The 14162-nt window shown below is 39.2% G+C and overlaps 1 protein-coding gene across 1 annotated transcript in view; it reads right to left on the bottom strand.

The window, feature by feature from the left end:
* Positions 1–12924, bottom strand: part of tnfrsfa (tumor necrosis factor receptor superfamily, member a) — a 25508-nt gene extending 12584 nt beyond the window's left edge. The window contains exons 1-2 of the mRNA XM_008325716.3: positions 12532–12924; positions 114–282 (exon numbers count right to left, since the gene is read on the bottom strand). Of these exons, the coding sequence (XP_008323938.1) occupies positions 114–282; positions 12532–12564 (202 nt within the window). The 5' untranslated portion in view covers positions 12565–12924. The remainder of the gene's footprint in view (positions 1–113; positions 283–12531) is intronic.
* Between the last annotated feature and the right edge of the window lie 1238 nt (positions 12925–14162).

Here is a 14162-nt window from a genome sequence, read left to right as displayed (position 1 = left end):
TCGATGACATCCAACTGCTTGTGGGTCAACTTTTATGACCTCATTATGAAGGCAAATGCTTTGCTGTGAGTTTTAGGGCTACTTTCCATTCCACCCAACGCGACTCTCCTTACCAGCCTGGCAGTTGAGGCAGCAGAGTCCCTGGTGGAGGTACTGATGGTTTTCAACGCAGTTCCTGTGTCGTCGAAGGGTAAGGTTTCTGTATTCATCAGTGGACCACTGAGGCGATGGAGGATCTGCTGCATGGCACACCAGCACAAAGATGAGGCCTGCTACCAGCATCTGGATCACCAAGATCAAGGAGAGGCGGAGGAAGGCCAAACAGAGAGAGGGAGAAATGTAACATTATTATGTGAATCCACAGTTTACGAACTCACCCAAACCTAATAAATAAAAGACAGTAAAGAGGAGAGTCTTTATAAGGAGCCTTGTGTGAGCAATATACCACATAATTTGAACCATCTGATCTGAGCATCTGCTGTGGGAAAGAAATTAAGAGAGCAATGCAGCTGGTCAGAAACTGGAGGCAAAACAATCCTGTGTGAGCAGGATTCAGAGCTAAATGCTAATGGATATGAAAAGCAGCAGGCAGAGAAACCTAATTAGTCCATGATTTGGTTTTCTTATCAGAAAGGTTTTTTTAAAAAACAAAGTATTTCTTCTTCCTCACTGTGGGCGTTTCACTAAAGGTTTTTGATAAGCTATCTCAGCTCACAGCAGCACGATGTCCGTATCAAATGTGATTCTAGAAATCTATTCATGTACTAGATAATACCAGGCTTGTATAGGTGGGGTAGGGAAAAGAATATAGCTGAACACTTTAGTGCGGCCCTCAGGCACTGGTGTTTATTCACACGCTTTTCACCATGTCAATGTGAGAAGGCCCCATTCATTGGCAAACAACACACTTTAGTGGCTCTACTTCAAATGACCCACATTCTTCAACCCCGGCCCTTTGAATGCCATGACATGCGACACTGCCATGAAGCGCCTCAAATGCAATGTGACACCTTCTGGGTAAATGAGAGGCCTAGATTTGGAGGTTTTGCCTCTCCTGAACACCAGCACCCCACCCCTTCTCCAGTAGGCCAGGAGAGAAAGGATCAGGTTAGGGTGGAGTGGGCCAGGTTGAGGAGAAAGAGACAGGGCCCTTTCAAATAAAAGTGAGAAATTGTAGACAGCAGGCTAAAGATGGGGTGTTCTAGTGGGAATACGCAGCCTAAAAAAGACTGTGTGGGAGAATGAGAGAAAGAAAGACTTCAGAGAAGACCAGAGATAGAGAAAACAGGGACAGGCCGGAGCTGAGAGCTGCTCCTGATGCTTGACTTGGCTCTCTGGAGGGACGCCATGGCTTGTTGCTCAAAAGAACTTTCCCCTCTCCTTCTTTCAGTCTTTTCCCTTCCCTCGGCTCACGTCAGACTTTCCAAAGACACTAAGAGGCAGACGTGGAGGGGCAGACGACCGACAGAGCAGTCACAATCACACCATTTAGATCTATCCAAACATTCTGGTGGGTAGGGAAGCAGAAGAGAGACAGAAAGGAAAGGAAAGGAGATAGAGTGAGAGCAGGGAAGGGAGGGGGAATCTAACAGCTTGCATGACACAGGGTGAGTCTTTAGTCTTGAATATACTCTGTGTATGGCTGCAGGGTGGGGGAAGAAGAAGGACACGGAACCAGGGAAATGAAACAACACTGTGAAACAGAAGAAAAATCTGTATATACCAAGCATGTGTGCAGGAGAACATTATAAATAAAAGTAGGAATGTCAAAGAATGAGCTGCAGTGAAAGTAACCCAACACCCGTGAAGTGCATAGGAAGAATGTTCTATGTAAGCTTTTATCTTGCATTAAATAACTGATAAATTCATTGTGGCCCATCACATTTTTCCGACAAAGACGTGACATGGACACATTGCAGGGTTTAAAACTTCACACCCTTTGTTAATTTAAGCATCAGTTTTTCAAAACATTCCCAGGTCTGTTCAATCTCTGTAGCCAATCTGGAATGCTCGGCAGTTGAAGGTTGTTGCACAGCAAATCCAATTGTATTTTATCAAGGAAAGCACAGCTGCGTCCATGATGTACTGTCAGGAAGTGATTTTTTTGCTTTTATTTTTACAAATACCCTTCAAACTCTACTATACGTGACGAAAAAAACTATCATAGGACTAACAAGCCCTGTAAGTTGTCTTCAACAACAACAACGTAAACTTTGTTTTTATGTTAATAATTACAAAAAGATTTTGGCATGTTACAGTTAGTTGGTTGGTTGGTTGTTTCAATCTTTCTATATGAAGTTTGCTTTGGTTTACTCTCACAGTCCAAAATATACTCTGAATAGACCAGAGGTGTGAATATGGGTGCAAATGATTGTTTGTCTTTTTATGAGGATCTTTGGGTACACACTGGACTGTCCAGGGTGGATGGATGGATGTGATTGACAGCTGTCAATCAGATACAGCCAGATAAGAACTAACTACACTTTTTAGTTGTTGGAAAATTAAAAACAATGACAAGGGTCCTCAACTATCAGACTACTAAAAGTAATTTAGGGAAAATTATCCCCCAAATTTATACAAACAAAACCAAAATTTAAACAAGAAGTAGTTAAAGTTAAACTTACGCAAGCGTTATATTAACTGATCAGGGTAATTATCTTTACTGAGATTTAAAACCTTCACAATACACACAAGAGCAGCAGCACATTAATGTTATAGTACTCTAAAGCACTCATGTCTGAGGGAATCTTGATGTGGGTTGTACACCAAACAGACACACAAGAAAAATGGAAAAATGCCATAAACATGTTCACACTCATGTCCAGAGGCTGCTAAACTGCATGGGCACAAACCTGCTGGCTACATAAGTGTTATGGTCAGCCACAATGTGGCTTATTTTTTTTACCTCTACAACCAAATAAGTAGGAAGACTGGAGTGACCAAAACCTCAGTGAAGAAAACCCTCCAAACCCACAATCCCTGGAAGTTCTCCAAACCAAGGCCGAAGTGGTTCCACTCCAGTCAGTCCTCCTCATTTTGCTGTACATTGAGAGGTCTGTACTGTGATTGTTGGGAGCAACAGCATCCCATTGTCACACATTCTATGAAGGGTAAGATCCGTGTTTGTGTGGACTCAAGTTAAACTAATAAAAGTCTAAATAAAATAATGACAGACCTCCTGTTTATCTGACAACAGTAGCTTCCCTCCACTTCCTCCACAGAGCCCCGGCTCTTCCACATGGCCTTGGAACAAATGCTGTGTATACTGAGAGCACATTTTTGACTAAATGACAGGACATCCTCTCAGTTGACCAAGGTTATCAGTGGGCCACTTAGTGGGACATGATCACTTCATATTCCAGAGGAAATTACAGTCACCTCCATTACGTGTTAAAAAAAAAAAAAAAAAACAGAAGAAGAACTGAAGAAACAGCAATAAATTCTTGGAAACACTGCATACCAGGAAGATTTTTGATTTCATATTGCACAGATAATTTTAATTACAACCAATAAGAGGACACACCAGATGACCATAATAATGCATTTGTACATGAACCAGACTTTATATCATTGTTTTTTTTATTAACCTTGGTACATGACTACTAAAGGTGGAGGTAACACCATTTTATTTTCACCTAAAGAAAAGTGTTTGATTTTAGATTAGTCCATTCTTTACAGTATAAGCAGTTTTACTTTTTACCTTCCACATATGACTTTACTCCTATAATTTAGGCAGCAATGAAGAAAACCAGTTCAAAATCACTTGAACCAACACATTTTAATTTGTGTGAGAAAAATACATGGTCAATACGATTATTGACCATGAAGGCTCTCTCTTGAGGCTTGAGTAATTCACTCACTTTATAATAATGTTAAGAATTGTTAAGCTTTAAGAACAAAATATGTTATTTTAGCTGCTAATTTTTAAAACACTGACTGCAACATGAAACACAGACTTTCGTTCCAGTGTCAACAACATGTGCTCTGACTCACAGAAAACATCTCCTAAAGCCATTTGAAAAAGTAGTTCTCCTCCGACTCCGAGCTGACAGGAACTGTACAGTGTGTGCATTGCAGCTGCCACCGTTTACAGGCTTGTGTTGTGCCAGAGTTTATGCAAACATTGCACAAATCATGTCCTCACTGACACCATTAGTCATTTAATTGTTTTCCTTTGCTTTGTTTTCTCACTGTGATAAATTATGCAAAGGCCGTATTTCCTGTTTAATGCTGTAGTTGGATGTAGGGCTGCTATTATTTCCAAGTATTTCAATGAACCTGCTGAAATACACATTCATCTGATGAATGTCTTTTAGAGACATGGATTTTGTTTTAATTCCTATTCATATAGGAAAAACCATAATTTATGTTTTTATAAAATAACAGAAAATTGTATAAAACATTTTATTACATTTTACAATGTCCAGATTCAGTGAATGTAGAATCGTAAAAGCAGGTTTTTTTTAAAAAGTATTCTACAACTCCTAACTACCACACCAATGCCATAAGCAAATAACAAACATTGCAAGTAGTTGAAGAGAGAAGAGAAAAAGGTTGATTAGAGTCGGATCCTTCAAGGTGACTCCAAATGAGGCAACCAAAGGGACTGAACCAAACTCTCACAGCCAGAAGTTATCTAGTTTTGGACATCTTGCATCTATCAATGATTAGATAAACCCCTGGTCTAATCTTAGACGGTCCTACTTTTGACCAATGTTCAATTAATCTTAAATCAATCTTAAATTGTTGGTACAATCTTAAAACTGTACCAACAGTTGTTTCTGTCATATATATGAATCATTATGTAGTTTGAGAAGATGATAATTTTACTACAAAGTTCTTCAATCGCTCCCTTTTGTGTAATCAAGTTATGTGTACTAACTAATGTGGTTCAGTTTGATTCTGCAGGAATCACCTGAAAAGTGGAACAATTCCATATTTTCTTGGTCTTCCCTTCAGTGGCACATGAACTGGACACCAAATTGTGAAATGTACCAGTGGGAAACAGAGAAAAATACCACAAGGAGAGGAGTGTTAGCTTGGTTAGCTTGTCCTAGCATAGCCTCAATGAAGACTGACTTATAGCCAATTGATTGGCCTCCAGCCAATAATATATATATCCCCTAATTAAACACTCTTCTTGCCTTAAGTGCCACTGTTTGCAAAACTCAGGGCTTAGCCATAGCGCTAATATCAATTGCTATACACTAGCACTAGATCCTAAGCTCTAACCACTAGCACTAAGTATTAGGGCTAGTGATTTCAAGTGATCCTAAAAATATTCCTTGTGGAATAAGTTTACTAAATGAGTGCACAATGTTGTACTAGAGTACATGGCAAACAAATTACAATTAGTGAACTCAATATTACAGTATACTTTTCCTTTAAAGCTTTCACATGCAAATAGAATTAAGTTTCTGCCACTGAATCCTCTTCAACTTAGGGCTTTCTGCCTTTATAATATAATGAATTAATTATTTTTTGCTTTCCAAAATTTTGTTTTTTGAAAATCTAAATTGCAACAAAGTTTGTCTTTAACAGACGGTTGTTTTAATTGTTAGTTCAATATACATAAAGAAATATGTCTGAGCTTATAGTGTAGTTTTAAAATGTAACTGTTTAAACAACAGACCCAGTGTTGCTATTCAAGGTGAAAGTCTAAGAACAAATTGTTCCATACCAATTCTTAATTTGATAGGCAATGGAATGATTTAGATTCCTCCGAGTTGACCTTGAGAGGACAGGGAACATGCCTGGAGCTTGGCTTGGCAGATAAAACCATGGCATTCACTGCAGGCGGGGGCAGGGGGCAGACATGACTTTTGTTGAGTGATAAATTACACTTTGGGGGTTAGATAATGAAGACAAGTATAACCTGGCTCGTGACACATGTAAGAAAGTCTCTGCTACAAACTGTAAATAAATCAGCTCACTCCTTTTAAACATACAGTATGTATCCCTGATATGAAAAACACCAGTTCCAACTGAAAGTGGCAAGATGAGCACCAACTGTGAATTAGTTGTGGTAAAAATTTGCAAAAAATGCACACACGTGCACACACACAGTGTATGTGTGGAAGCGTGTGAAAAGCAGTTGCCCCCTCCTCTCAGAGAGCACAGGAAGCCTGAGACAATACAAAGGATTCATAAAGCGTTTAGCTCCAAACTGTTCCCTCCAAAGCAGTTGCCTCAGAGATGGCCCAGCAACCGATTAGACCCACAACATATCCGTCAGGCAGGATATTTATAACTCAAGGAAGCTGCAGCTCCACAACACAAATTCTTGAGTTTCCTCAGGAGGTATGCTTTGTCGACCGGAAAAGTACGACACTGTTACAAGCAGGTTAGGCAGCATTTAGTTTTATGCCAGGGTAAAAAGTGAGAACCAGCAAAAACAAATCTGTGATGAATTTCCTGGTCGACATTCACCCAACAAGTCAGTGAAGTTTTTGTCCTCTGTTTGTAATGATCATTGTTTTGATGACTCAACCAAAGCCTGCTGAGAGTTTCAGAGTCTCAAAGATTTAAAAGCAGGTGCAAAAGTGATGCACATTTTCCAATTTGTATGGTTGGGGTGGTCGCTTTGGTCACTGAGGGCTTAGCCCCTGTACACAGCATGTGAGTCACACACTGAATTAATACAGGATGAGTGAACACATTTAACCTGAATGACAGCAACACAGACTAAATTTGAGGATTTGTGAGCAAAAGCGCTTTTTACGTGGGGCTTTATATTCTGATTAAGGACGTCACCGTCAGGCAGAGTAACAGCTCACAAGACAAATCCAGGAGAGACGGAATGAAAAGGGCAAAAAAGGATGACTAATAGATTGAAGTATGTGCAAAAATCCATCCGCACACTCTCGAGACAATCCCATTAGCTCCATAAAAGCTTCTCTTTGTGTATAAGAGGGAAAAGTATGTGAAGCGCCGCCGGTTTATAGCCTTCTCTATAAACACATCACAGGAAAAAATGTAAAATATGCAACTGTTGTAGCAGGTCAGAAAGAACCATCAATAGCTGGAATTCAAGTTGGACTTATGTCTTTCTAAACAGAGGTCCATTCTCTAGACAACTCACCGCAGTTTGAATCCGTACATTTATCCAGGAGTGGAAAAAGTAAAAAATACTGAAGGCTGATGGATACCTCGTTTAACATTATGCCTCCGAGGTGCAGTTTAAACTGGAGTTAAATTCACCTAATTAAGCAGCATTTACTTTTGCCTAAAAAGTATGAAAATTGTCCAAACAAACAATAAGACCTGTGTAATAACGTCATTGTGCAAGAAAACGTGGCTGTTGGAGAATGGACTAGTTACAAAAACAATGTTCTCCAGAGTCCAAGACACGACAGCACTTATACCCAGATGTCGTAAAAACACATTGTCTTATGATTGACATTTCAACAAACGCCTTTCAACTCTACTCTATGTGTTAGTGGAGTTTTAGTTTAGTTTTTAGTTTTACTTGGTGTGAACCAGATGCCAATGTCAAGTTTAGTTGGCTGCGGTGTATTAGGCCAACTTGGTGTGAACCAGATGCCAATGTCACTATACACAATAAATTCACTTTCAGATAATGGAGCTCTTGGAACTCTAATTAAATGAGTAAACCAGGAATGTATTTTGTATTTGTGCCTGAAAACTAAGAGACGAACTAAGAGAACTAAAAAGTAATTGTGTAGAGTGACAAAACTGTTCATTGAGTCCCACATTAGAGCACTACAAAAGTCCAATATTTACTTTTCACAAGTTTTCCAGTTGATTAAGTCTTATTTACCTCCGGGGGAGGCGTAACAAGTTCACATTTGTCATCATTCATTTTCCTTGCCGTGAAGGAAAATTTAGACAGTATGTGTTTCTTTAATTATTCATCCTAACCCTGAGGAACACTGTGTAATGGTGAAAAAAAAACATTGCTTGTGCATATTGCCTATTGGTATTTAGATTAATTACAAAAACCCAATCTAAATTTACTATGACTTAAGTATTTCTAGAAAGAGAATTTTTGAAGTTATGAACAGGAAGCAGGTACGGAGGAGAATACCCTGAAAAAATGTGTGATTATATTGAAGTTTTAGTCCTTTAACTGCCAAATGTGAGATAAATGTTTTGTAAAAAGGACAAGGGTCACCATAACATACAGTATTTTATTTTTAGAAGGGAGCAAAAGAAGTACATAACCATGTCAGTGTCTTTTAAATCAAGAATTTTTAACATCTAAGAATGATAGTAAAATAGCTGCCTCAGGTGTTTCAAATCTTGCCTCAGGTTGCAGACAGTTTTTCACACCACTGCCTGACACTTTTGTAAAACTGGATCGAGTCAAAATAGAAAAGTGTTGAAAAAAAAAAAGAAAGAAACAAAGCGTAGAGTAGTTTTGCACCCTTTGGCATCCTTTTCATCAAAGAGAACAGTATACCTGGTTGTGACTCATGTGATCTGACCCATCAGATGACTACTATACGCATGGTAAAGGCTGATACAGAGTACTTCAAAGTACTCCACACATTCTCAAAGACATGGAGTGTGAGGTAAAATTAAAGAGTTCTAGTTTATTTGTGCCTCAAGGTAAAAGCACAGCAAGGCATAAAAATATGTGCGAGTTGGAATTGAACCTTACACAGTCACACTCAGTAGAAGGTCCTTTTACTCAGACAGAACCACAGGATGGGCTGTAGCACAACAGGGCTACAGGTAGCAAAGCTGGTTTATCTGCTTACATGGTTATGTTTGACACATAATAAATTATTAAAACTTATCTCAGGCTGGACCATTTATCTGTAAGTGCTGACATGCCTCTATTGGTATGCATTACATGGGAAGTTTCCACCTGAGCAGGTGGCACGCCTTAAGTGAGTCAGAAGGCCTTTGATAACTGCGGAATGATTCTCCCTAACAACAATCACAACAACAGTTGTAGCAGCAGTAGCAGCAGCGGGAGCAACAGGTTACACTACAATAATCCACCTTCAGTTAACATGTCTGCCTACTCCAGTATCCTGTAAATACCCGACTAGACACTCCTAACACCTGGTATCTGACAGTCAGTGGGTTACACTGCATTGCATCATTCACTGTCCTTGTATTGTAGCTTCTCCGAGCCACAGTTTCTGTTGTGGCTGTTCACATGGTCATCATGCAAAGCAGTGGTCACAGCATTAGAAAGTCCACAGAGTGGCTGGTTTGTTGACCCCTGCTGTCGCTGCGTCCCCAGTGACATGATTTGGCTTCCACATGTCCCAGATGTCGGCCCTACCAATGTCTGTGTTGTCCACAGAGGAGGCAGGAGGAGGGGTTTCCTGTGTGAACCAACACCCAGACCAACAGTAAACAACCACAGATAAGTATCTTGTGTACATTAGCATGGGCATGATAATTCTTGAAGTAAACTGATGTCACTAATATCTGCTTATCTGTGTACTCGACACAGGAAGTTTACTGGACAGAGAAGCACGTAGGCCCAATGTAATTTGATGGGAGAGGGGGAATAAGAGGGGGGCAAAAGGGATGGGTGGGGGTAAAGTTTTCCTACAGCCCTATAGCAACAGGGCCTGCTGGTGAGGCCTCCAGACTACATTGCGGTTTACAGTAGGGATAAACATACACTTTGCCACCCATAGGAAGAAAATCGGAATCCTCTAATGGAATGCTCCCTAACATAAAGCAAAGATCAAAACAAAATGAAGAAAAAAAAAACACAAGGTACAAAAAACATCACCAGATGTTTTTTTTTTTACTTTAACCACCAAATTTACAAAGTCCACAGCTACGGAAGGCATCTGGGATTAAATTACATGCAGCAGTTTGATGACGAACACGGTTTCTCTTATCTGCTGCAAAGAGGTTCACACTGCTATTGAGAACATTGCTATCTGAGTTAATTTACTTTTACATGATTTAGCAGTAAATGTACAGTAGGCATGTACTAGAGCATGTACTTTAGGACAAAGAGTGCAAATGCCACACAATGTAAATCAAGTAATCAAAGATAAGTGTTTCTAGACAGTGCTCCTCCTCTGGTCTGTGTTTACGGCCTCTGCCAAATGTTGTTTGTCACAGAAGAATCTGACCAATCACAGGCAGTTCAAAGAGGGTGAGAGACAGAGGGAAACAGGAAGAGGGAGGAAGGGAGGGAGGGAGGGAGAGAGGGAGAGAGAGAGAGAGAGACTTGTTTCTTAAAAAGAACAAAATAAGACTTTTTTTGTTTTTGTCCACAACCAAACAATATCATAAACCTATACTTTAAGTGGAAAGGAACAACAGGAGCTCAAGAAATAGAAATAAGAGAACATTTTTATGTACCTCAGTGCCAACATGGGGCACGGGTGTCATCCTTCACATAAGTTCATCACTCACATACTCACTCCAGACAGAAAATACTCCTCTCAAATTTTGGATTTTCAATAACTTGAACATGAAACTCGACAACCTCCTCAACAACCCCACTTCACCTTTAAGTGCTTTTCTTTTTTTACTAATTCAAATTACCTTAAATTAATAGCTAACACCTAAAGACCTTACAGTGAGCTCACAGTAATCATTGTGTCAAGTTTGCTGCTGCACTGCTGGAAAAAATAACAGAAGAATGAAAAGACGCCTCTGTGAAGGCCAGAGAGTGGAATAATGTGGTATGGAAAGACTTTTTGAGAGACTGTCTTTAATTGACTTACTGGCAAGTTTATTTCTCCTCTTCTCCAGGGTCAAACTGATTAGACCTTGAGACATTTTAAAAGCTTTAGGAACCCATGATTCTCACAGGCTGTGCACGATGAGATTTAAAAGCTCTACAGAGTACTAATGTGCTCCACAGCGGGCCATAACTACACCACACTATTAATAGCGCCGTATAGGACCATCTACATCCGCTGTGACAGACTCAGATACAACATCATACGCTTCCATGTCTACACAATATGACCACATGATGTCCAACACAGATGGTGGCTCGAACAGTGAAGGGGGGTGGGGGTGGGGGGGTGCTGAGTGAATGATACAACACATGTACTGGTTTGAAAAGAAATAAAGTTGCTGAAAGGGTAAAACTGGTTAAGGTGAGAACAGATTCTCTACAGAAACAAACACTTGACTCAAGAGCAACCACAACAACTAGAGCTGTTTTTGTGTTACTGTTACTAGAACATTCTCTTGTATAAACACTAGCAGAGAACATAGCAGAGACCGGACCTAGCAGAGAACTTCCCAAGTTACTAATGAGACATGACAAATTTTCCAGGCCCTGGCTAATGTCAAATGGGTTATGAATTGTGGTTTGGGTTAATGTAACCTTGTTAGAGTTGGAGTCAAAGCTTGAAATAATATGTCCAAATAAAAAAAGTTATGTATCGTAAAATACAGCATAATTGTGAATCTGTCTTTTTGCTGTATAAAGACCATAACCTTGATTGTAAAATGTACAATGTCCTTTCTCGACCTCTGGTTAAGGTAAGTGAGCGATGATTAGCATAAGGTTAATTATCCACCTATGGTGTGTCTAGTTGTGCAATTCATATGTGTTTGTGTGTATATTGTAGTTTTTATTAACTTTGCTTACCTTGTGAACACCAGAAGCATGATAGGCTTTAAAACATATTTCACATGTGGAAAACTATAATTTCTATTGCTGTGCCTAAAGATAGCATCAAGACAGGGACTGTTTTAAGGTGTAATTAAATTTTAAGCAAGAGTGATAGTCTTTAGTTAGTGATAAAAATAAGGATAAAGAATCCTTTGTTTTCATTATCACATGTAACACATGGTACACATAATACACATTCGAAAAATTCAAACAGGTCTAGCATGTATACATTAATACATGCCAACATTTTATCTGCTAAATAGGACTAGTAAGAGATGACAGTGGTAACTTTAACTTTAAACAGTTGGGACAATAAAAAGATAAACAAATATATAATTATGAAAAGACACAATAATATAAATTGTATGTTAGGGTTGTCAAAGCTGGTGGCAGGTATTAAGTGGTTAATGGTAAAGACTAGCGACAAGCTTTTAAAAGACTGTGCAAGTTAATGGAAGTCAGTCGAGTGTCCTATTAAATGGCTGTGCAGAAGTTCTGTCTGTGAGAGAGAGAGTGAGTGAGTGAGTGAGTGAGTGAGTGAGTGAGTGAGTGTGTGTGTGTGTGTGTGCGCGCGCGCGCGCGTGCATGCGTGTGTGTCCTGCGGGACAATGACCGGTCTTGTTTCATCTTCTCACACAAGTTCACAGGCCTGGCTGTGATTTCTGCTCTCAGCTTCCCAACAGAGCCAGAGTCTGTGAGCTCTGCGGGTTGCAGCTTCATCAAACACTGCTCTGTATGTTCCTCTGCTCAGTGACAGTCTTAACCACCATGTTGCCAGGAACTTTAGATATTCCCCCTGATGGTAAAGTAATGTCACTATTAACTGTAGCGCCAGGAGAGCCTACAGGATGTCAAAGCCATATTTTAACCCTAAACGGGGGCTCAACTCGAAAGAAACTCTTCAACTCAAACATTTAAGCTATGGAAAAAGTGACACCGCTTTGTTTACTCACAGAAAGTTTTCCAAACACCGGCTCCAAGTTCATCTTGAACGGGATGAGAGAAAATCCCTCAGACTTCGTCGTAAAAAGCCACCAGTGTGAAAGTGCTTTAAAAAAACACGGTTACAGCGAAAAATACCGTTCGAGTCCAGCTTTAAGATGTTTCCTTCGCTTGGCTTCTCGCATGAATTTAATCTCCTCAGTCACAAGTTTCAGCGCTTTCACAGACACGGGCAGCACCACGGAGAGCTGGGCTCAAGTGAAACTTTTTCTGCCTCGAGCTGCGTCCGCGACTCCTGCGCCCTGACGTCACAAGCCCAGCAGCCAATCAAGATCCATTTTTTAACATAACAATTGAGCGCCAATAAACTCAACACAGTTGTGTTTTCGTGATCCATTTAATTTACTTTGCTGTCTTTTACTACTACAAATGAAATTGTTATCGCGGTGGTGTAAATTAACTGACAATTACAAACAAATACATGTAAAAACGAAAACATGTTGAATATATATATAATGCTGGTAACATGAATACTATATATAACACCACACAGCATGAATCTTGTATTTCGTGACGTAATACAACCTTTTTATTGCTTAAAGGGCTACTGTGTAAGATTACGCTGAAATGAATAATCGTTTTCTGCAAAACCTCTCACTTTTTGGGTGTGGGTCATAATCTGTGGGTGGTCAGACTCTTATCTTAAAAAGCAGGCAAACTGATGTATTTCTTGGAAAAGTTTATATTTGTACTTCTTTTTACTTATGTAGATTACTGTCACCCTAATAAAGTGCCTTATTCATGTATCCATTTATTTCACAAAAGGTGGATTTTGTATTCTATCTATTTAAAACAAGAAACTTAACAAATAAATGTAATTTATTCTACAATACTTCTATAATTTTAAAAGTAACATGAAGAGTTTCACGTTGAAAATGTATATGTTTTGTCAACCTTTCAAGAAAAGCCAAATACATATCTATTTACAAGCTAATATGTGCATGTTATGACTTGATGTGAACTTTGAATGTAGAACTTTACTTTTGTATTTATTATTGGTTCACCAACTTAGTGTTTCTTTCACAACTGAGGTTTATGGTTTGAGCAAATGGAACATCTGGTGCTTTGATCTCTCTTAAACCACTGGTAACTCAGTACATTCACATTAACTAGACTTTGTAATGTGTAACTCACTGGAAAGGATAGAACAGACAGCACTAAGTGGAACACCCTTCAACGCACGACAAATACTCAAGGCCAGTGTTTTACCAGGATATTCAGTTAAAGGAAATTCAAACACTGTAGAATCTTGTTTATTTAAAAAAACATTAATGTCATCACCATATGCAGGTTGCCCTTTTGAAATCTAAATCACAACCCTAAAACATGTATAATTTCTAATAAACAAGAGCAAAATCCAGTGCACAAACAAAGTATAATGTAACTGATTAGGGTTGATGATGTTGTTTTGATAATTTGATATACGTATATATATATATATATATATATATAAACAAGTGTTTTCCAATGTCTCGTTTTATAGGCGTGTCACAAAACACATCAACCGACAACCCGTTTTAAACAACACAAGATCATCCAAATATTTGCACTACACAACATCAAACAACAAACAAACATCCTC

This window comes from Cynoglossus semilaevis, chromosome 14 (assembly GCF_000523025.1).
Source record: "Cynoglossus semilaevis isolate Cse_v1.0 chromosome 14, Cse_v1.0, whole genome shotgun sequence".
Taxonomy (NCBI): domain Eukaryota; kingdom Metazoa; phylum Chordata; class Actinopteri; order Pleuronectiformes; family Cynoglossidae; genus Cynoglossus; species Cynoglossus semilaevis.
The sequence above is the reverse complement of the archived record's forward strand: the minus strand, read 5'-3'. Positions and strand labels throughout refer to the sequence as shown.